General features: G+C 39.5%; 1 protein-coding gene across 20 annotated transcripts in view; it reads left to right on the top strand.

Moving 5' to 3' along the window:
• The window catches only part of LOC109115614 (uncharacterized), a 29,044-nt gene that overhangs the window by 3,425 nt on the left and 1,343 nt on the right, over positions 1-24,276 (top strand). For 10 of the 20 annotated variants that reach the window (XR_016080965.1, XR_016080966.1, XR_016080964.1 and 7 more), the window contains one exon: positions 23,970-24,068. Coding sequence is in view for 2 of the 20 variants with exons in the window: in XM_088895912.1 (XP_088752038.1) it covers positions 23,970-24,068 (99 nt within the window). In the remaining 18 variants the exon portion in view is untranslated. Of the gene's footprint in view, positions 1-3,339; positions 3,683-3,759; positions 24,069-24,276 lie in introns of all 20 variants that reach the window. The other 10 variants (XR_016080955.1, XR_016080957.1, XR_016080956.1 and 7 more) reach the window with 2 other exon arrangements.

The raw sequence follows: 24,276 nt of genomic DNA, 5'->3' as shown, positions 1-24,276 counted from the left end.
CTTGGCCTTTTTGGCACCTTCTGAGACTGCCAAGACTTAAGCTCGGACTGAGGGATCCTTCCCCAATTGGGCCTGAGAACATGGCAACAATCGCACCCACCTCATTCCTAAAGACCCCTCTAGTGCCTGAGGGGCCGGGGTTACCTTCACTACTACCATCAAAATTCAGCTTCCTCTTTTTAACGTTTGATGATCAAACTATTAAATATGCAGTAGCTGCTGTGCAAAAGCTCAAAATCCATGTCATTTACATGGTATGCGTAATAGTTATCATTAAAAAAATGGTTCCTTTTTATTTATTTTGTTTATATTTTTGAGGTAACATGATTGTGTTGTATTTATGAGGACAAAAAAAATTAGGGATGTTAATGGGTGAGGTTTAGTGCCAGTTTGCCCCCAACTTAGCCCAACTTAACAAATTGTAATTCTTGAACCTGCACTGACCCTATAACACCCCGATATTGACCTAACCTGACCCAACTCACAAATCACTAAGTACATTGTTTTTTGTCCAATTGATATTTCATTTTTTGCTTTTCTTTTATGTTATTAATTACTAATTAGAGTCTTTTGATTGCATTTTTAACACATTTTGACAATCCAATAGCCATTAAAAAATTTCTTTGTGGTTATTACATTATCTAGGTGTTTCAAATTCTATCTCAATTCTCACATAGTCAAAACACTTGGGAGGAATGGCTATTGAGGACCAATGTCCAATTAGGAGGATGTTTGGAAGTGTGGCCGTTTTTCTGAAAATGGTGCCACGTCGGATCCACATAGGCATTTCAACAAACGCCCATATACATGATTGTTTGGTTCAGGCGTTTTTTGAAAAAACACTTTAACCATAGGCATGCCTCGTAAATCGGAACCTCACTGATGCATGAAACGTCAAATTTGGCGTTTCATGCATCGGTGAACCGTTGCCCCCAACGGTTCACTGAGATGGTGAATACGTGTATCCTACATGGCGCTTACCTGTAAGATGAATTGGGACTAGTGGGAATGTTCCGATGCTTTTCGGCCCACCGGAACATTAACCCAACGAGTGGTAGGGTTAGAATGTCACTTGAACATTCTAACTCTTTCTTCTTGCTGCCGAAAGTTCTCTCCTCTCATAGACAACCTCTGTAACCTCTACTCGTTTCTTTGTCACTGCCGTTGCTGGAAGAGGTTGGTTGTCACCAGAGGAGGTTAGTCATTGCCAGGAGAGGTTTGTTTTTAGATTTTTTTTCCTTTGTGTAAACTTGTTTTCTCTATGTAAACTCATCGCCGAAAGTTTTTCCTCTGTGAAAACTCGTTTCTAGACTTTGTTTTATGCAAAAAACAAACAAAACTGATGTTGGTGAGATAACTATTTTTCTGCTTGACTACTTTTACCATTCCTCCATTATTTCTAAGCCTCAGCATGCGTCTTTTATTGGTTCTCCTTTCCTTTAGTAAATGTTACTTCTACAATGCAACAAGAAGAAAATTATCTTTGACTGCTATAGAATATCTTGATCCAAACTTTTCCTGATCCCTTTCACTTCTACTAGCATTGCTTGGATGTTAAAAGGCAAAAAATCTATTTTAGTTCCTTATTTTCTTTTTTTTGAATGATGCATATGTTGTTGTAGCACCTCCATTTGTATACATTGATCATGTAAAGAACTCATTAATAGATCGAATTAAGATATCTGCTCAGAATTCTTGGGTTGGAAAGTCCCTTAGTGCCTAGTAAAGAACTCATTAACTGATGTCTGTATCATTATGTTGCTTGCAACTTATGAAAGTCCCTGTTTGATTTGAAGACTCTGCTTTAATGTGATGGTTGATTGATAAATTAAAACATAATATATCTGATCCAAACATCCTCAACACCAGACTCTGTCCCTTAGTGCTCCATGTTCTCTTAATTAGAATAACATCCCATTCATGTACTCCACTGGACCAAGAACATCTTCTCTTCCTTCAAGAACCCATGAGTGACCGCTTAGTATTTCCACCACATTTCCAGGCAAGGGAAGGATAAACAGGTAGAGACTTTTGTTGGCCAAAATGTTCCCTTCCACCACCTCTCTTTGAATGGCAATTTAAATTAGGTGTTTTCTGGTAGAAATATTGCTATAGAAGGAAGTTAAAACCCTACTTAGATGGTTTGGATATTGATTGACAAAAGAGACTGCATATTTTGGTATGTAGAGGATATTTAATAGGATAAACTTACTCCACTTTTTCTTTTTTCTTTATAAGTAACCTTACTGGCATATACGAAAGTCAAATAGCAACATATCTGTTCAAGCTGTAACAGGCAATTCACAACCTAAAGTAGGTATTCATTTCCATCAGTTTGTATAGTTGCCTCCACTTCTTTATCTCAAGAGATATCAATCTCTTTGGGTTGGATTGGTGCAATGTCTAGCTTTTGATACCATAATACTTTTAGAAAGATTTACGATAGGTTTTCCAGATTTGTTTCTTTGATAACCAAAATTGTATTAGGTTCTTTATTCCCAACTCTTTTTTTTTTTTCTTTTTTTTTAGATGGATTCTTTATCCCCTTCTCTTTTTTGTAGTAAAGTCTGATTTATCAATAATAATTACCACCTACATCTAAATTATGTTTAACTCCCTACATATCTGCTTTAACTGATATATCACAATTGAAGCAGTCTTAAAGCTGGCGCAATATTGCCGACTACATACATTCTTCAATGATGGTTGGCTTTGATTGAATGTCATGTTGCTACCAATGTAAAGACAACTGTATTTCAATATTTAAATAATTTCACTTTTTTGAGATCTTCACTTAATTGTTTTCTAATCCATTGCCATGATCAGCAGAACTTGACTGCCAATATAAGTTAGTCAAACACTCATGAATTAAGTAACTTCATCACTCATGAATTAAGTCACTTCATTTTTTAGTTACACTCTTCCATTATCTCAATCTTAAGTTAGCCGCCTACTTTATGGCCTCTCCCTCCCCCTTTAATTACTCTCTTTAGATCCACGACTTTACTCTCTGTAAATCCCAACTCCTAACATGTAACTTTTTTCCTCTACCAGATCTCTAGCGAGGAAAAAACTTAATGTTCATCTAATGCCTCATTGAGAAATTCTATAACTTTTCTTGAATGTCTGAGGAAAAAACCTTTAATGTGATGGTTGATTGAAACACATTAGATATGACACAAATGAGTAGAGAAACACATTAGATATATTATGTTTTAATTGAGGATTTGTTTGTTATGTTAGTATTAGAAATGGTTGGTTGATAAATTGCATAACCCATTAAAGTCTTTAGAGCATTATTCACAATAACAAAATTAAGCTTAGCGGGTTTGATGGCAGGATGGCAACCGAGTTAGATAGTGAAGAACTCAAACTAGGTCTCGATTGTGCGCAGTGGTCTGATGCAGAGGAGGAAACCTTCATTAATCTTATAGTGGACCAAGTTAGGGCAAACAATAGTCCTACATCTTCCTTTAACGCAGAAGGGTGGAAGTACATACGTCAAAAATTTAACGAGAAACATGACAGGAGTTATGTCCATGCTCAGTTCAAAAACAAGTATAATGTACTTAGACAGCGTCGGAAGCGGTACTTAACCCTCCTTAACTATACAGGTGTGATTGTAGATCCATTGACAAAAAATCCTACCTCAAATGAAGAAGTCTAGCAAAGCCTGATGAAGGTAATTTGCCTTAAACCCACTCATTTACTTTTAATTTAGAATGTTATAAAACCTAATCAATTCCTTATATTGTGTAGACTCATCGTTGGGCACGATCATTTAGGACACAAGTTTATCGTCATTGGGATGAGTTAAAATACATTTTCAGAGGAACACAAGCAACCAGGGACATATGATGCTCTCTTGAAATGGGTCTTAATGATCATGTCCCAATTTCAGATAGCCCACCACCAGTTGTCATGTTAGATGATCAAGGGACACCAATAACTGGGGAATCTCTTGCCAGTCCATACACTGTTGACCTCACCGATGATGTATTGGAGATGCCAGACCGTAAGAAGAGAGTTGGCAACCCACCCACTAGCATGAAGAAAGGGAAGAAACAATGTCTTCCACCCGGACTTGATTTAATGATAATTTATGGGTAGAGTCCAACAAGAAGAAACTTGAACTATTAGAAAGGGAAAGCTCATGGGAAATCAATAAGTAGTAGGAAATGGAAATGGAGAAGGAGATTGCAATACAGAGGGAAAGATTGATAGGATTAGAGAGGTCAAAGGTTCGAGAAATGAATGAAAGAAATTTAGAAAGAGATAGACTTGACAAGGCTTGTGAGAAGGAGGAAATAGAGGAATGCATTGAAATCCTTAATTCCATATTACAGGTTGAAAAATTATCTCCAACATGATATTTCAGGGCAACCAAGTTGTTTATGGAAGAGAAATGGAGGAACACTTTCCTCGTTAAGCCTACAAATTTTAAGAGTTTTAGGTTCCATGGATTGAACGATGAGCCATCAAATCCATGATTTCTAGAAGACTTTTTATTTCTTTTTGTGTTTGGTTGAATTTGAACACTTTTTGGAATGATTGGGTTTTTTATTTTTTTTGGTAATGGGTGATGATCTCTAATGCACTCCCATTTGGACTGATGAATTTTTTTGTTACATGTTGGTATTTACATGATTATATGCTAGTTATAACCATGGTGTTTGATGTTTATTTTGATTTCATTATAATGTTGTAGTTTGTCATACATCAATATTCTATGGATATGGTGCCATTATTCACGCTGATGCTGTTGATCTATTCCAACATCATTTTCAACCGTTGGATTTAAAATTTTAGGCCAGATATTATAAAACAACCATCCAATTAATCTGGACCATTTGATAAGCATCGTTATACAATTTGGTATGACGTTAGCGCGCATCATCTTACGGAGTAATGTGTGCACATACATGAAAAACAGTGATGAAAATCACCTTACCAAACAGCATAGTGTTGCTCATTGCCTACGTGGTAGAAACACTCTCAAACAAAATCGAGGCTTTTTTTGTGAAAAACGGGTCTAACAAGCATGGGCGGTTTTTTTGAAAATTGGTCCCAAAAAACGCCTACGCTTCCAAACACCATCTAGATGTGAAAAAAGGGTAATAAAAGTGATATAATTGTTATTTATACATATCATGGTCCATGTGTATAGGTATTTTTTTTTATCAGAAAAGACTTATTAATAAAAGAGAAATATTGAATTACAATAGTTATAGGTTGTAGTAATGCACTACCCCAATCTACAAACACATACAAACAATTAAAGTTCTGCCTAGCTCAAGTTAGATCTATTTGCCCCTTACTTTGCTAGGGTTTTCGCCAACCCATTTGCAGTCCTTTTGACCCAATCAAACTGAGAGTTGAACCTCCTTGCAAGTATGTCAATTTCTTTGTAGATAAATTTGAGCTTCCAAGGTGCTGATGTGATGTTTTTAGTCCAAGAAATGACCAATGGTGAGTCTCCTTCTATTTCTAAATCTGTTGTTCCAATCTGCTCAACCATCTTTAAACCTTGAAGTAGAGCTAGAGATTCAGCCTGTATTGAGTCACCAATACCTATTGGTCATGAGAAGAGTTCCACAACTTCACCTAGATGATTTCTATTCACACCCCCTATACTTGCTAGCGGTGGCAATTGGGCGGGTTGGGTTGGGTATGGTTTGGGTTGAGTTTCAACCCAACCCATCTAACCCGCCAAACCATTAATGACCCAGTTGTATAAAATTAAATGGGTTGGGTTCAACCCAAACCCGCCCAAACCCATTAATCTTATATTTATGGACTTAAAAAACAAACAAACTATTTAGATCTGGATTAGTTGGTCATAGCTGGTGGTAATAGTACTTACTATTTACACAAGTGGTGAAGGTTCAAATCACATTACATGCATGTTATTTTTACACAAGCGGCAAATCCATTTGACTATGTTCGTATTTTGGGTTTGACCGAACCACTTAGGTTCAAACCGGTTAGACCAACTTGAACTATCTAATTGGATTATCTTTGAGCTAATCACATCAAGGGTGGTTGAACCATTTAGATCTGGATCAGTCCAGTTGGACTGGATCAGACCAGTTTAGTCAATGGTGGGTTGACTTGGATCGGACCATTATCAGGTTTGTGCACGGGTTTGGGACCGAACCGACATACTCGAAGCGGGTCAACGTAAGTAAATCGGGTCGATCCAGATTTGGCTCAGGTTGTGTGGATATTGGTCGGATCGGACGGTTTGGATCGGGCAAAGCATGCAGGCACCGAACCATCCTGCCCAGAACCATTTCAGATTCAGGTCGACTTGGACCGGCTTGTGCCAAGTCAGGTCGGTCTGTGTGAATGGCTGGACCGGATGACCCAAACCGAGTAGAGCAAGCGGTACCGAACCATCCCGCTCGGGGTCTATTTCAGATTTAGGTAAACTCGGACCGGTATATGCTGGATCGGGTCAAACCGCATTGAACTGGTCTGGACTCGTGTCAAATTGATTTGGATTTATGTTGGGTGAAATGTGTTGATTCAAGACAAAACTAAATTTAGTCAATAATTAATAGAAAATTAATGCATTAATTATAAAGTATTTAATTCAAATGAAGAAAAAAAAAGCTAAGGAATTAATACTTATGTCTTAATGGTTTACCCAATGGTTATCCACAACCCAACCCAACCCAACCCATTTAAATGGGCGGGTTGGGTGATGGGTCGATCACACAACCTAGCAAGTAAATGGGCGGGTTGGGTGAAAAATTGCCACCCCTAATACCTGCCCTTCCCGAGTTACCAAAGGAACTCCTGTCAAAGTTTAGTTTTAGTTTGTTCAATGTAGGTGGCTTCCATTCCGCTCTCACAACTTCTTTGGGTACATCTGTTTGTGCTACTTCAGTCCAGCTTCTTAGAATCTCATTCGTGGTGAAGTTTTTGAATAGTTCCATTGTCATCACCCAATGTGCAGTTCTGATTTTTATAGCTTCAATGACTTCCTCCTTTGATTTACTTTTTTAGAGAAGAGTCTTTGGTTTCTTTCCTCCCATATAGTCCATACCACAACAGCTCTTGCTGCCTTCCATAAGCACTTTCCTCTTTTCTTCTGTTGCCTCAGGAAGGAGGGGCTGAATAGACTTACCACATCCTGTGGGGGAGTTCATTTACATCTAAAGAGAGAACAAACGATTTCCCAAATACAAGAAACAAAAGAGCAAGATAAAAGTAAGTGGGGTAGGGTTTCACCGCAATCCTTACAAAGGACACACGTGAGGAGAGAGGCATTTGTTTGGCCTTCTTTTCTGTAGAACATCACAAGTGTTTACCTTCCCTAGGAACACTTCCCAATAGAAGGTTTGTACTTTAGGAGGGATTGGTTTACACCAGATTTCTCTCACTGGGAAGTTCACCCCCAAAGGATCAGAGTGAGTGAGCAAACTAAAGAAAGAGGCACAAGAAAATAAACCATCAGGAGTTGGGGACCAGACTCTACTATCAAGTGTAGTTTGGTCTAAATAGACCTTCTCAAGGGTTGAGAACAAAAGCAGTAGGGACTCACATTTATTTTCCCTCAGCCCCCTTCTGAAGCCCAAGCCCCAAGAGATACCCAAGTCTGAAAGCATGCCAACCCTAGCAACAGGTTTGTTTTCAAGGTTTGATAAAGAGTAGAGGTCCGAGAATTTAACCTTAAAAGGCAAATCCCCAACCCAAAGGTCTTCCCAGAATAAAACTTTATTGCATACTCAACATCAAAACAGGTAAATTGAAGAAAGGTTGGTAGTACCTCAAAGATTGCCTTCTAGGGGGAATTTGGAGCTGCATTGGAAGCTAGTTTTGGATCCCAGCCGTTTTTTTCTCCAGCATGAATGCTTTTAATGACTTTGGGCCACTACCTATCCTCTTCACAAGGGAATCTCCACAGCCATTTCCCTAGGAGGGCCTTATTTTTCTTTAAGATGTTCCCAATACCTAGGCCACCTTGCTCCTTAGGTTTACAGACTTTCTCCCACTTCACTAAACGATCCCTCTTTTCATCACTAGGTTCCCACAAAAATCTCTCATTATCTTCTCCAACTTCCTATTTTCACCGGGATCTTAAAGGTGGAAAGGAAATAAGTGTGCAGGTTTGCTAGGGTGGATTTTATCAAGGTGGTTCTTCCCTCCTAGGAAATATAACTTCTCTTCCACATTGCCAACTTCTTTGTGAATCTCTCTAAAACTGGCTTCCAAAGGCTTTCAGCTTTCGGGTTCCCCCCCACCCCCAAGGGCATACCTAGGTATTCTAGAGGCCATCTTTTCACTTCACAGCCTAGCAAATTTGCCATGGCTTGGATGTCCCCTTCCCCTATATTTATTCTAGCTATACAACTTTTTCCCCAATTCACTTTTAGTTTGGAGGCTTGTTGAAACTTGCCCACCAAAAATTTCAGAATCCTCAAACTAGATTCATCACAACTCTCACAGAACATGATTATATCATCAGCAAATTGCAAGTGAGGCACCACCATTTCTGAACTACCAATCCTCAAACCTTTAAACTGATTTTCTTGGTCAGCCTTGATGATTTGTCTACTCAAAACCTCAGCCACAAAGGTAAATAAGAATGGGGATAAGGGGATAAAAGGAGTAAAATCAAGCTTTTCTTCTTAGAGGTTGGTGGAGTTTGTATTTATGTAGGGGGAGTGTTATCATGGCCTAGCAAAGGATGATGAAAGTCGAACCCGACTTGGGCTGAAGCACCGAAACCCTAACCCAAGCCTATACCCGAATAAGCCTGTCTTGAACCCAACCCTATTGGGTTGGGTTAAGTGGGGTTTACCATTTAACCCGATCCATTGACATCTGCTTGAAAGATCATATGTGAGAGGATGTATGTTTATGTACTCACCTACCTAAGGGAGTGGTAAAGCATGATGGCTGCTCAAATGAATCCTGGGTGTTTGAGAATGGGGGTATTTCTCTGCATGTTGCACATGAATATTGTTGGTTTGTTCTGATCGTATAGGGGATGGTGATTCACGTCGAGCTAAAATAGTAGTGATCCGTGTATCCCCAAATTGGTGTTCTCTGTAATAATAAGAGTTGTTACCACTTTCTAATCTCTTGCCCTTTTGCTATGATATTTGGGACCAAGGATCCAAGTATCGGTATTAGGATACAAACATAAAAAATAGATACACTTGGTTACACTAGAGAAATGCATACAAATTCCATAAATACATTAATAACGTTAAATTTAAGGTGAAATAACTACAAATAGTGTATAAATATATTTATATATGAAATATATAATTTAATGGTATATATGAAAAAGTATATTACAATTAATATAGCGGGATGCATAGATATCATACAACTTTATTAACAATGCATCAATCAAGCGTCCAAGACACAAAACATATGCACCTCTTATATTTTAATTATTATATCAACTATTTTTTATTTTACTATTTTAACTTTTTAACATCAACTAATTATTAAATTCTCCAATGTAAATTAAAATAACAATTGATAATTTATAAAAATACATAATCTTAACTTAAAATATATCAAATTTGTTAAGATTTCTAAGATGCATATCATATGCAAATTCATAATTTTTAATTACTAAAATAATTGTTCTATTATTAATATTTTTATTTCTATAAATTTTTTGAAATAATAATTCATTTTTTGAAATAAATGTAGATTAGTGGATTTGATAGATTTTTTAGCTCCTTAACTATGTACTTTCTCAATCTTTAATAAAATTCACTGTTATTGATAAAAAAAAAGGAAATTGGGAGGTGGTGGCTAGAAGTTCTTCCAAGAAAGAAAATGTGGATGTGATTTGGCGACCCCCTCCTAAAGGTTTTGTTAAGTTAAACTTTGATGGAGGCATTAAAGGTAATCCAAGCCCCTTTGGGATAGGAGGGGTATTGAGAAATACAGGACACGCTATTGTTTTGTTTTTGAGTCCACTGGGAACGGGTGGTTCACCTAGAGCTGAATTACTGGCTGTACTTAAGGAGTTAAAATTGCAAATGAATTGAATTTGCGAAATGTGGTGATTGGGGGGGGGATTCCAAATTGGTTGTGGTGTGGTTGAAGGAGCTAGAATCCATAATCTGGTGTTTTAGGGAGGAGATAAAAAAGTTTAATTGGCTCACTAGAGTCTAGAAGTATGGACTTTTCTATTTTTTGATCAGAAACGGTAACTTTCATTAGACATATTAAGAGAATATCACCACCCAGTTAAGGGTGTTTACCCCAAGAAAAGTACTTTCTGATTACAGAACAGCCCAAAACAAGTTTTCCCTGAAAGTTTCTTGCTTTGCAAGGGTGTCGGCTAGTCCATTCGCTGACCTCCTTGTCCACTTGGACAGTGCCCCAACGTCTAGAAGTATGAACTTGGGGATACAATGGGTGAGGAGATCGACAAATGGAATGGTGGATACTTTTAGCTAAGCAAGGGGTGAGTAGAAATCATTTGTATTTGGCGTAAATTAACGTATAACCTTTCTTTATGTAGGAAGAGGTAGCACCTCGTGCCTCTCTAAGGGTTGCTTGTAATGATTCTTTATATTGATTAATAAAAGTGATTTTACTTGGCAAAAATAAAAGGATAAGCAAAAGGAGAGAGTTTTTCATGAGTGGTATAATTAGTAATAGGATACTTACTAGTACATGTTCAAGTACCCTTTACGGAGGGCAATGAGAATATCAAGGTCACAAGGAGTAATGCTTGGCTGAGTGGGACATGTACTACTCTTTTTTTTTTTTGATGAATGAATGGTATTTTATTAAATAGAGATAGAAATAGTACAAGCATGAAGCACCCTAAGAGGCACGAGGTGTTACCTCCCCTTAAAGGTGGTTCGAAACCCAACTCTTTTCAGATTACAGTTAGGGACATGTACTACTCTTCAGGTTTGTTGCATAAGATCACGTTGGTTCTGGTAGCTTAGTTTCTGGTTGAGCAACACTTGGAGGTGTATACTGGTCTTTCTGGTGTCAAGTATGACAAGAGTAGACACACAATGGATTATGGATTAGATGTAGGAAAATGGGTAAAGGAAGCTGAACTTGACTCTCAAGTTTATTTTCCCCTTTGAGGAGAGGTAGGATAGAATGGCTGAGACTCCAAAAAGAAACATCTATAGATACACACACAGAGGTAGGATCTTAACACTTCTATGCCTTTTGTGCTGGAGGATAACCAAGGAAAAGACAGAGAATAGAATGAGAATCTAGTTTACCATGAGGAGGCAAGTTATGAACAAAATAATGATACTCAAAGGCCTGAAGAGGAATAGAAAACAAGGGAGACTGAGGGAAGAGGAGTTGATGTGGTGCCCTAAACTGTAGAATTGAACTCAGCATTTGGTTAATTAAATATGCAACAGTAAGAACCACGTTCACCCAAAAGTGTCTTGGTAGGTGCATATGTAACAAAAAACCTTGGGCAACCTCAAGGAGATGTATATTCTTCCTTTACACAACACTAATGAGGCATTCTAGGGAAGGAACTTTGATGTGTGGTGCCAGTTTTAGTAAAAAATTGATTTACATCTCTAAAATATTCATGTGCATTGTCCAAAATTTTGTGAAGATCATTCACTAGAAGTTTGGCACTTCATCTCAAGATTGAAGTGAATCTGGGTATATTTAGAAAACTCATCAATGAAGCTGATAAAGTATCTTCACCCTCCTTCGGCAATAACAGATGTAGGGCCCCAAACATCAGGGTAGACAATTTGAAAAGGAAAATTAGCTCTTTTATTACTTGGTGGAAATGTAGTTCTACAATGTTTACTAGACTCTCATTTTTGACAGTGCAAAGAAGACAAACATTAATTTAAACAACTCAAAGGAATAAGATTTTTAAAGAATAAAATGGAAGGTGACCCAAACAACAATGCCATAACGAAATTTGGGTTTCATTATATTGACCAATGGATTGACTGATACAAACAGTACAGTTATTTGCCTTCAAGTCGTGTTTTCCCTGAGGACAAATCCTGAAAACACAAGAACCAGAGGAAAAAAAAAAGGCACAGAACAATTCAATGATTTAGTAATGCTACTAATAGAAAAAAAAGGCTTATAGGAAGTTTAGGAACATGTTAAAAGGTTGATATCAAGTGGGAGATATGTAGCTCCTTGGCCAGCAATGGTGGAGAATGATCCATCCACCAACCTCATGTTATCTCCACAAAGAGTAAATGGTAAGAGGGGAATAATTTTGGCTTACTGGTCATGTGGTTGGAAGCCCCTAAGTTGATAATCCAAGGGGACTTAGGTGTTAGGTGGTTATAAATAGATAGACTAGAGACATTCCAAAGTCACAATACAACCAGATTCCAATAGAGGCAAAACAACAAACAGGTTCTTCCCAACAAAAAAATGCCACTCTTTCACCACTTACAACGTCTCCAAGAACCTGTGCTCCTCACAGCAAGCCGCCCACATCACCTCCTATCTGTCTCATACAACAGGTCTACACAAACACATGAAGAGGAACCTGTTCCAACTGTACCAAATGAGAAGAAAAATAAAACTAATCAAGGTTCACACCAGCAAATCCAATGACATCACTACAGCATAACTGCTGTCACATAGGGATACCCCTTCAAATACAAGGGAACCAACACTCATACACAGGAAGAGAATCCCTTGTACCACCATTGAACAAATTGGTAGACCTACAAGAATGTCTCCTACGGTCAAGAGAGAAAAAGAATGAGACTGGATCCTGCCTTAACTGATCCGAACAGAGTTGTTTTTTCTTCCTTCCAATCACCAGCTAACCAAAGAGAAGAGAAGAGATGATCGTTCAGTGGAAGTTCTATTTTAATGTCGATCCTGCTTGGATACCATCTAGTGTGATTAAGAGATGTAAGAGGAAGAAGAAAGAAGAGTAGAGAAGAAGGCAAATGTTTGAAAGCTCTAAAAATAGGTCTGGTGGTTTCTACTTTGGTGTTTATGTTAGGGTGAAATAAAACGAAAAATATACCTTCAGATACATAAACAATATATAAAGCAGCCTTACAACAAAAATCAAGTCTGGCAACTTAATTTGCAGCCCTATATATAAAGAGATCACTTTGTTTAGATGGACTTGGCAGTTGCAGCCCTATATATAAAGAGATCACTTTGTTTAGATGGACTTGGCAGTTCTAAACTCCCTTGTTGATAGTCTAGCAAGTGAAGAGGGGAAAGTGGAGTTGTATGGGGAAGTAATTCTCCAGGATGGTGCTTTTTGTTGATGTATTGTTGGTATGCTTAGTTCTACACGGCTATGCCTGAGGCTTCTTATGTCTTGTTCTACCCTACTTGGTTAGACTAGTTGATTGTACATCCAATTTTGCTTTTTATACTTTAATAGGACTATTTGATGGTTAATGATCAAAATAATAGGTGTATGAAATCAGACTATACAACTCAATCGATTATGAAAGCACTGGGCCATTGCTATATAATAAGGCCTTTCAATTACACTTGAATTAAGCCATCCACCATACAATGCATTTTTTTTTATAAATTTTGACAAAATTACAAGAAATTAAATTAAGAAGACAAAAAGATAGAGGGAGATTTACTAAAAAGATTGTGATGAAGCCCCATAGGCCCAAAACCATAATAATCCACCCAAAAGAAGAAAATGAAATCACTCCAGCAAACTCAAACATGAGATGGAGCCAAAAGGAGAAAGCATTAAGCCAAGAACCATCACGCCTAGGCTGTGACTAAGCAGTAGGCACTGCCAACACTCAGCAAAGAAGCTCATAAAAGATAAATAAGCTTCTGGCCATCACCCTCCCTTCTGTGCCTAGAAAGGGAGAACAGGGAAGGGAATTGGTCTTTAAGTGGTGTCTCCCCCACCCACACATGTTCCCAGAACCTTACCAAGTTTCCAGAGCACAAGTTATACTTGACAAAGGGTAAAAGCAAGGAAGAATGGCATGGATGGCTTTCCAAGGTGCTGCTGTAGTTGCTCTGGCCGAAATTCCTGCATCCTAGCCATCTGCCACCAGCCCATGTATGCTCTTAATCACATTTGTCCACAATTTGTCTTGATCCACCAGAAACCTCCATAACCATTTTCCTAACAAGGCTGTATTCCTCTTCTGAATGTTCCCAATTTCTAGACCCCCTAACAAGGCCCTATTCTACTCACCATTTCCCATCTCACCCTATGATCCCTCTTTTCCTCTCTTTTTTCCCATAAAAAATCCCTCATTAGCTTCTCTAACTTTCTACAGATCCCCGTAGGCATCCTAAAAACCGAAAGAAAGTAGACATGCAGATTGGCCAAAGTTGATTTGATCAAGGTAATTCTTCCACCCATCGAGAGATAATTCCTTTTCCATGAGGCAAGCCTTTTTGAGAACCTATCCAGCATTGTGTTCCAAAAATTCACGCTTCTAGGATTGCCCCCCAGATGTAAACCCAAATAATTTATAGGCCACTGGCATACCTCACAACCCAATATTGTTGCACATTCATATACCTCTTCATCATCCATGTTGATACCTGCCACACAAGTCTTGAAGTTAACTTTCAGATTTGTCATTTTCTCAAAAACTTGGATCACTTCCTTTTATATTCCTCTCCTAGTTTAGATCACCTCCCTCATAGAAAAGGACAATATCATCGGCAAACTACAGGTCAGTAATAGGCACTCGTTCTTTGCCCCCTCTCCAACCTCTCACCAAACCCTTAAATATGTTCTCTGGAAAAGAATACCTAGCACTTCTATTACTAATGTGAATAAGAAAGGAGAGAGTGGGTTCCCTTGTCTAATACCTTTGGTGGCTGGAAAGTGGTCAACTGTTGTGCCATTAACCAAAATTGAGTAATGACAAGTACTAATGCACCCCTTAATCTACTTGCATCACCTATCTCCAAAACCAAAATTCCTCATCACTTCCACTAAGAAATCCCAGTCCACCAAATCATAAGCTTTCTCTAAATCAAGCTTGCAAATCAAACCTTTTTTTCCAAATCTTTTTAGCTCCTCCACACTCTCATTGGCAATAAGGATTTGGTTGATGATCTGCCTATCCTTGACAAAGGCCCCTTGATTTAAGGAAATGACGGAAGGAAGCATTGATCTAATTCTTCTTGAAAGCACCTTAGCAATAATTTTATAAAGGCTATGAACTAGACTGTTGGGCCTAAACTCCTTAGGTTGTATTGCCCCTGGTTTCTTTGGAATCAAGGCAATGAAAGTAGAATTTAACCCTGGATTATTGACTCCTTTGTTAAAAAATTCATCAAACACCTTTTGGATATCTTCCTTCAAAATATCCCAAAAATCTTGGTAGAAAGCTATAGTAAAACCATTTGGACTTGGTGCTTTAGATCTATCTATTGAAAAAACTGCTTCCTTTATTTCCTCCAAGTCAAACCTTCTTTCTAACCACCTTTTTTGTTTTTTTGATGAATAATAGTAAATTTATTAATTCAGAAGCTGATTTTGAGTTGTGAATTCATACAACATCCCAGGGAGAGGCACAAGCTCAACCCTCCTTGAATCTTTTTTTTTGATAATTGAAATAATTTTATTAATCAGCAATAGACAATAGTACAAGGTCCCCAAGGAAAGGCACGAGTTGCAACCTCTCTGGGCTAGTTAAGTACAGATTTCCAATTTAATAACAACTTACATAGAAGCACAAAAAAGATCTTCCCTATAAACCCCCTGTTTGGCTAAAGCATCAGCCAAAGAATTAGCAGACCTACTAACCCATTTTACCTCAACTCTCATATTGCTGGTTAACCACTTTACTTTTTTGATGAGATCTTTGTAGCCCCAAATGGTGGTATCCAAGTTTAGGAGCCACCCTGTTACCACCTGAGAGTCCCCTTCAACTAGGAGATGCTCCACCCCAAGCTGGTTGGCGATCTGAATTCCTTGTACTGCAACAAGGATTTCTGCCCTTGTGGAATCCCCCACTCCCACCGGTCCTGAGAATAGGGAAATTATTTTGTTGTCCTTATTTCTCAGGATACCCCCTATACCTGAAGGCCCGGGGTTGCCTTGGCTGCTTCCATCAAAGTTCAGCTTGATGACACCTTCCAAAGGCGGAATTCATTCTGACAGAATTCTATCCTTCTTTGTTGAAGTGTTAGCTATTACTTGCCAATTCCTCCACAAGTCATCAAAGGAGAAGTCATCAAAGATGTCCACGGTTTTCAGCCAATGGATTGCTCTTGTTAGGATACAATCCTTCATTTCATCTAACCCTCTTTCCTTCTCTAAGAAGATTCTTGCATTCCTTTCCTCCCAAAGAGTCCACAGAGTGGCTGCCCTGACACATTTCCATATGACCTTACCTCTTCTAGTGTGCCAAACAAAAACAAATGGGTTGAATAACAAGTTTAAATCAGAAGGCATAGACCACCTATCTCCAAATAAACAAAGGCTCCACCTCCATATAGCTGTAGCAAAGGAACAGGAGATCAGCAAATGGACACAGTCTTCATTCTCGACCTTACACAAGGAACACCAATTTGGGGAAAGACAAAGCGAGGGTCTCTTTTTCTGTAAGTTTTCCAAAGTATTGGTTTTCCCATAGAAGACTTCCCAGCAGAATACAACAATTTTTGGGGGAATAGGTCGTGCCCAGACTTCTTTGACAGGGAATCCTTGGGAAATGGGGTTAGAACTGAGTGATTTTAGAAAAGAAGAGCAAGTAAAAGTACCTTTTGGAAGAGGAGTCCAAACCCTTTGATCAGAAGAGGTGGGGTCCAAGCAAACGGATTCTAGTAAATGAATTAGCTCAATAACACAATTCGACTCACCATCCCTTAACCCTCTACGAAACCCAAAGTCCCAGTTTAAAGATAAGGGGTTTAACGGCCTCGGGAGAAAAGTTGCAATTGGCTCAAGTTTGTGAAGGGAAATGGAATAGAGCGAGGGGAAACAATCTTTGAGGGGTTGAGTACCCACCCAAATATCCTCTTAGAACAGAATAGCATTACCACAACAAGCATCATACCTGATGAATCTGAGGAAATGAGGGAGAATACCATGTATAGCCTTCCAAGGTGTAGTAAGGGAACCTCAGCGAGATATCTCGGAATCCCAACCATTTCCTGCACAACCATGAAAGCTTGCCACCACCTCATGCCATAATCTCTCTCTCTCTCTCTCTCTCTCTCGGGGCCATCTCCATAGCCACTTCCCTAGAAGGGCTACATTCTTCAGCACTATGTTCCCTATCCCTAAACCCCTTCTTCCTTTGGTTTGTTAACTATCTCCCATCTGATCAAGTGATCCTTTTTCACCTCTCCTGGTTCCGATAGAAAGTCCCTCATTCTCTTCTCCAGTTTCTTAGCCTCCCTTGGAGGAATCCTAAACACTGAAAGGAAGTAGGTTGGAAGGTTGGCAAGTGTAGCCTTAATTAAAGTCAGCCTACCCCCTATTGAAATGTAATTCTTTTTCCAAGCCGCCAAGCACTTGTCAAATTTCTCCACAATAGGGGCCCAGAAACTACTTTCTTTAGGGTTGGCTCTTAAGGGTAGCCCTAAGTATGTCAAAAGCCAAGAAGAAATATTGCAACCTAAGCATTCTGCAATGGATTCAATCTCCCTATTCTCCAAGTTTACTCTAGCCACACAACTTTTATCAAAATTTACCTTCAAGTTGGAGACCCTCTCAAAAGTACTTATTAAAATCTTAAGGTTCTCCACTTTGCTCAACTCATTCCCTTCACAGAAAATAACAATATCATCAGCAAACTGAAGGTGAGTTACTGAAATGCCTCTGCTTCCTATTCTCCATCCCTTTATTTGGCCCTCCTCATCTGCTTTGGAGATCATCCTACTAAAGACATCACCAACAAGTGTAAGAGGAAAGGGGAGAGTGGATCCCCTTGTCTTAAGCCTCTATTGGCTGGAAAAAAGTCCTTAACCACCCCATTCACCAACACTGAATAACAACAAGAGTTTAAGCATCCTCTTATCCAATTGCATCATTTATCCCCAAATCCGCGTCTTCTCGACATCTCCAACAGGAAGTTCCAATCCACTAAGTCATAGGCTTTCTCCAAGTCCAGCTTGCAAACAAATCCTTTCCTGCCCGATCTCCTTATCTCTTCCACACTCTCGTTTGCAATATGGATCTGATTTGTAATTTGTCTATCCTGTATAAAGGCTCCTTGTGCTTGGCTAACGAGAGAGGGGAGAACTACTTTGATCCTCCAAGAGAGCACTTTTGCCAGAATCTTATAGACGCTTGTCACCAGGCTAATTGGCCGAAAATCTTTGGGGTGTCTGGCATCATTCTTTTTGGGAATTAAGGCTATAAAGGTGGCATTGATTCCAGGACTCACAAAATTTTTATCCTCAAATTCTCTAAATACTCCAATTAAGTCTTCTTTGACTATGTCCCAACAGTCCTGATAAAATGCCATTGTAAATCCGTCAGGACCTGGTGCCTTAGCCCTATCCATAGAAAAAACAGCTTGTTTAATTTCCTCTTCCTCAATCATTCTTTCCAGCCATCCCTTATCTGTTTGGTTCAAAGTTGGCCAATTCTCCTCCCCTACTATTAACCGATTCTCTAAGGGTCTTTGAAATGTGGATTTGAAGTTATCCACAATCCTATTGGCAATCTCCTCTTGAGAGGTTATCTCCACACTATCAACCTCAAGCTTTAGTATCAAATTTTTCCTCCTTCTCCCATTAGCCAAAGCATGAAAAAATTTGGTATTCCCATCCTCTTCCTTGATCCACTTATGTCTGGATTTTTGTCTCCAAGAGATCTCCTCCCTCAACAAAGTCTCCTCTAACTCCTTTTTCAGTTTCCTCCTCATTTCTCTGTCTTGCTCATCCATCATCCCTTGGGATTCTTTTGCATCTAACTCCTCAATCTGAACCAATAATCTAGCTTTTACCTCCTCCACTCTTCCAAATTGAACCTTATTCCAATATTTTATTTTGCCTCTTAACCTTTTTAATTTTTTGTGAAATCTAACCCCATCCCATTTCACTTCTCTCATCTCTTCACTCCACCATTCCTTAACCTTAGGCAAGAAGTCCGGGTGTGTCGGCCACATATTTTCAAACCTGAATGGTCTAGGTCCATTACCAAGAGGTTCTTGTCCTACTTCTATAGGGTAGTGATCAGAGGTTATCCTAGGTAGGGCCTTAGCCACCAAACCTCTCCAGTGGCTCTCCCAACCCTCATTAAATAGGAATCTGTCAAGCTTTGAGCAGGTTGCGTTTTCTTGGAAGTTGGACCAAGTGTAGGTAGCCTGTAGTAAAGGAAGCTCCTGTAACTCACAGGAATTTATGAAGTCATTGAACCTCCTCATACTAGTTGTAATGGCCTGCGTAGGATTATTTAACTCATTTGTGAATCTTATTGCATTAAAATCACCCCCCAAACACCAAGGACCTTCCCACAAACCTTGAATTCCTTGAAGCTCCTCCCATAACTCATTCATCTCTCTGTGGTTTTGGACCATACACATTTGTTAGCACCCAAGTAAATCCATCTTCCACCATTCTGAATTTTAGGTATACAGTGAAGTTTCCTATTAGCTCCTCTACTGGTTCTCCGAAGTCCTCTCTCCACAAAGTTACTATTCCCCCCGGGGCTCCCCACGACGGAGTTGAGCACCATCTTACCCCTCTTATTTTCCAGATCTCCCTGACCCACCTTCTATCCAGTTCAGCTAATTTTGTCTCCTGCAACATCACAACACCAGGTCTTTCTCTCCTAAGTAGCTCCTTAATCGATCTCCTTTTTCTGGCACTACCCAAACCCCTTACATTCCAACTTATTATCTTCATTACCTCTCAAGAATTTAGCCCTCCAATATCGTGTTCCTTCATTTATAACCCTTCTTTCTTTCCCCTCTACCACTGAATTCGATACCCCCTTCAATGTCCATTATTAGTCTCTCTACTTCAGACTTTTTCTTCTTTTTCCTACCCTTGTTTCCCACTGACTTCCTATTCTGCCCTTTATTTCCTAATTCCTGCCCCAATCTATTGGTTCTTGCCTCTGATTCAGGGTTTTTTGGAGCCACCTCTATCATTTCCTCCTTCTGTTTATATTCCTCTAGTAGGGCACAAATCTGCTCCCAAATCCATTCTAACTCCTCTTGTTTCCTTTCTAACAACCCAACTCCCTTCTCTGATCGGACTCCATCATTATCAATTGCCACTTCCCTGCTTCCAGTTGGTTGGTCTGGTTGGGATTCCAGGACATCTGTTACAGGCAGAGAACCCAAGTTAGTATCTAAAACCAAATGGACAAGCTTACCTGGATCTAGCATAGATGGTTGCATGTGGACCGGCTGCTGGGTATCAATTCTTGGAGTCAGGACTAGGCCCTTCCCCTTTTCCGGACTCAGCAGTGGAAGCGGACTAGGTACAACCAATACTTCCTCACCCTCTACAGTCAAAGAAACTTCACTTCTCTTTCCCTCTGCGTGACTCCTTAGGTAAGGCTCCAAGTTTGATTCTTGTCTCTCTGGCCTGATGTCCTGACTAGGCTGCACAAATGGGATGGACTCGTTTATTGGCCGGGATGCACTCTGCCTTACCTCTTTCAGTGTTCCCAACTTCATCTATCTTTTGTATAGCATACCCAGTTTGGGAAAGATCTGTTCTCCACTGCTAAGGCTCACTCTTCTTTGCGTTTTGATATTACCAGAATCTTGCGAATCCGTCTCCTCCTCTAGGAATAACAGTTCAGTGTTTAGGCTACTCTCTTCCAGTATATCTCTTGGCTTTTGGAGGTCGATACTTCCCAAACTAACGGTTTCTTCCAAATCTGAATCGGAATCAAAAAGTTCTTCATCGTCTGTCAATCTTTCCGAATCAGAGTCGAAAACCTCACTGCTCTTCACACTCCTGGGGTTACGGTGATCCTGTTCCTTATGCGGCATCTTCTTCGAAGGTCTCCACTGTAACAAGCTGGAGACCTTCGCTGAACTGTTTGAACGAGAGAAAGAGCTTGAGGACAAAGGTAGATGGATTTTACTGTCTACTTGAGGAGCCAACCTTGTCACGTGCTCCTTTAAGTTGTCACGCGCCCCCCTCACTCTTGGGTCTTTTAAGCATAGCCCACTTAACTTTTCGGGCCTACTGGGCCCAAAATTACAATTTAGAGATGGGCCTGCTGGTTGGACTCCCGTTCATGTTCCTGAGGCTACCAATACCTTTGCCCTTCCTTCATTTGAATCATTCAAAATATTTTGTTGGCGCCACAAGCAGCTACCCGAACAAAGGTTCCATTGGTTGTCAAACCTCTACCTTGTGTCACACGTCTCCTAATAGTCTCCTGACCCAAATCTTTTGGACTGCCTAAAGGTAGAGTTTCCATTTCAGTGAAACTTCCTTGTCTCTTTTTTCCAACCAACTTCAAGCTGCCACGTAACTCCATTTCCTCCACCTTTTCGTCTTCCTCCTGCCTTGCCTCCCTCCAAAGGTTAGCTTCAATGGAGGACACTAACCAAACTGGTAAGAACAGTTCATCAACAATTACAATCACCTTCCTCGGTATATCTTCTGGTTTTACTCCACCCAGTAGAATGGCTGCACTTTGCAGATCTCCCCAGAAGACACCATCAAGGCGAGCTCCACACAGCAAAGCAATTGAGTTTGCAGTTTCTTGATTCCAGAGATGGAATGGCAGCCCAACCACTCGGACAGTAACATTATCTTCCATTAAGAACACTTTTGAGTTTGAAGAAAAAGACCATTTATAGACTGAAAAGGTCCCCAGAACATCTTGGATACAACATGCTCTAACATTTACCTGGTTTTTGAGAGGGTCCAATACTGCCTTAGCAGAATCAAACAGGGTTAAGATGAAGGTGCTTCTTAGCTCTAGTTTGAGCTTCAATAGTTCTGCAACTTTCCACCAATCTGTCACCAATCCTCCAGCTTCAACCACTAGTGTTCTTTCCCATTTTCCTGCTGTTCCATCTGCTATCCAGGATGGATCCCTCCTACTGTTTGCCATGGTTATAAATTTCTTTTCTGGTACCTCTTCCTTATACATGATCTGTCTTCTAGTTTCTGGTCTTAGTTCCCTTTCATTAATTTCTGATGGTTCTTTTTTTTTCCAAATCCCTTCTATTTAGGAATTTTGTTAGTATTCCAGCTATTTTTATCCATCCTTTGCCATTCTTCCCTTGAGGGAAGCAAACCATCTGCTTCCTTCCTTTAGAAAAATATTCAGTGAGAGATATGAATGCACCCTTTGCATTCCCCTTGTTCTCCATCACATACCTCCTACCTGACTCTGAGGACTTTTCTTTCCATTTTGTCTGTTTCCCTTTAGTTGCTGCATCAAAGACATATTCCTTCACCCAGACAGTCATGTCTGAGCCTTCCGCAAGAACCGTAGTCTTCTCCTGTTCTCTTATTTTCAGTCCCATTCTTCCTTTGATCCGTATTTCTTCAAAGAGAAAATCTTTGGCCTCTACCCTCAAAGCTTACCTCCATTTTGCTTTCTCCACAAAGCCTCCTTCCACTAAGCCTCTATCCATTGCTGCTTCTAGCTCTTCTTCTTCTTCTCTCTCTTTCTTCCTCTCAGAACAGGACAAGTAAACTAGTCTGTCATTTCCTTGGAAAGAAGTGTGGTTTTCGGTGATTCCCCCTAAAATTCAGGCCTTCTGTTGGGAAGTGGCTCTTGGGAAAATTAACACTCTGGATTATTTGCAAAAGAAGAGGCATTTTCTGTGTATTTCCTCGAATTGGTGCACTCTATGCAAATCTGATGGTGAATCTTGTTATCATTTACTAATTTCCTGTTCTTTTGCTACAGATATATGGGATTGGTTTTTCTCTTAGTTTGGGTGCAGGTGGAATATGCCAACGGAGATAAAAATGCTGTTTGACCCATCTACCTTTGTGTTACCGAAGAAGAGGGGAAGAGTAATGTGGAGGTACACTAGAGCAGTAGTGATGTGGACCTTGTGGAAAGAGAGAAATGCCAGAATCTTCCAAGAGAAAGAAAGGAGCAAACAACAAATTGTGGAGTGTGTAATGACTAGGGTTATACACTGGCTACAAACGGTGGAACTATTCAAAAATTTCACATTTGATGATATTTGGAGGAATTGGTCTTTAGTGGCTTCTAGCTCAATGCAGAAGGTTTTGGCAAGGTTGGCTTGGGCTCCTCCCATTGAAGGATTTTTGAAATTAAACTTTGATGGGAGTAGTCAAGGCAACCCAGGCCCAGCTGGAATAGGAGGGGTCATCAGAGTAGGAAGGAAACTTAAGAGCACTCTTCTCAGGACCAGTGGGGAATGGAGACTCCTTAAAGGCAGAATTGTATGCAGCCCCACAAGGTGTACAGATTGCAAGAGAGTTAGGATTGGAAAATTTGGTGATAGAAGGGGACTCCAAAGTGGTGGTGGGTTGGCTAAAAAACCCAGATTCAGTGATCTGGGTTTACAGAAATGAATTGAAGAAATTCAAATGGTTAACTCAGCAGATGGAGGTAACTATACAGGGGGTGGGGAGGGAGGCAAATGCTTTTGCTGATTCTCTAGCTAAACAAGGGGTAACTAGGGAACAGTTGTACTGGGCCCAATTGTAACTTTATGATGCTTCTGTATCAATGAGTGAGGCTGCACCTCGTGCCTCATATTGGGATGCTTGTAACGAACTATTTATCATTCACTTCTAATGAAATCAATTGAATTTTATCTATCAAAAAAAAAAAAAACAAAAAGAAGTATTTCTATATGTAGAAAAATTGACAAATTCCCAGAAGATAAAAGATCTTTACATGGTTAGTGAGTTGAACGGTGTGCACCATATACAAGTAGTGATGCTATGCATCAAAAGGAGACTAGAGAGTTTTTTTTCCCCAAGAGTGCCTAAAATGACCACTGGAATTACACGTAAATAGATATTTTCCCCTTGAGTGCCTAAAATGATCACTGGAGTTATGCATTATATTTTGCTGAAATTTTGTACTGAGGCCATTAATTTTTAGTCTCCTTTTTCTGGTATGGTCACAGTTCTGAAACTGAATGAAACTTATCTGGGGAAGTCACCATGTTCAAGGCTTCAAGCTCTCCTTCATTTGGTCGACCATCCACTGATGTATCTACATCAGGGTAAGTCATAAATATCAGCAAAATACAAACATCAGTATTCAGCCATAGGGAACTAGTCATTCATTATTTGGAGCTTAGTTATTTCAAAATTCATTTTCTCGCTTTAATGTTTTACCCATTTCCAATTTCTCAAATCAAGATAAAAATAGCAGATTTTTCATAAATATTGGTTTCTCTTCCATTTTTTCCTGTACTGCAATTCAGGGAA

The sequence above is a fragment of the Nelumbo nucifera genome, chromosome 1, assembly GCF_055504915.1.
Source record: "Nelumbo nucifera cultivar China Antique chromosome 1, China Antique-T2T, whole genome shotgun sequence".
In the NCBI taxonomy this organism is placed as follows: domain Eukaryota; kingdom Viridiplantae; phylum Streptophyta; class Magnoliopsida; order Proteales; family Nelumbonaceae; genus Nelumbo; species Nelumbo nucifera.
Note: the sequence above shows the minus strand (reverse complement) of the source record. Positions and strands in the feature narration are given on the sequence as shown.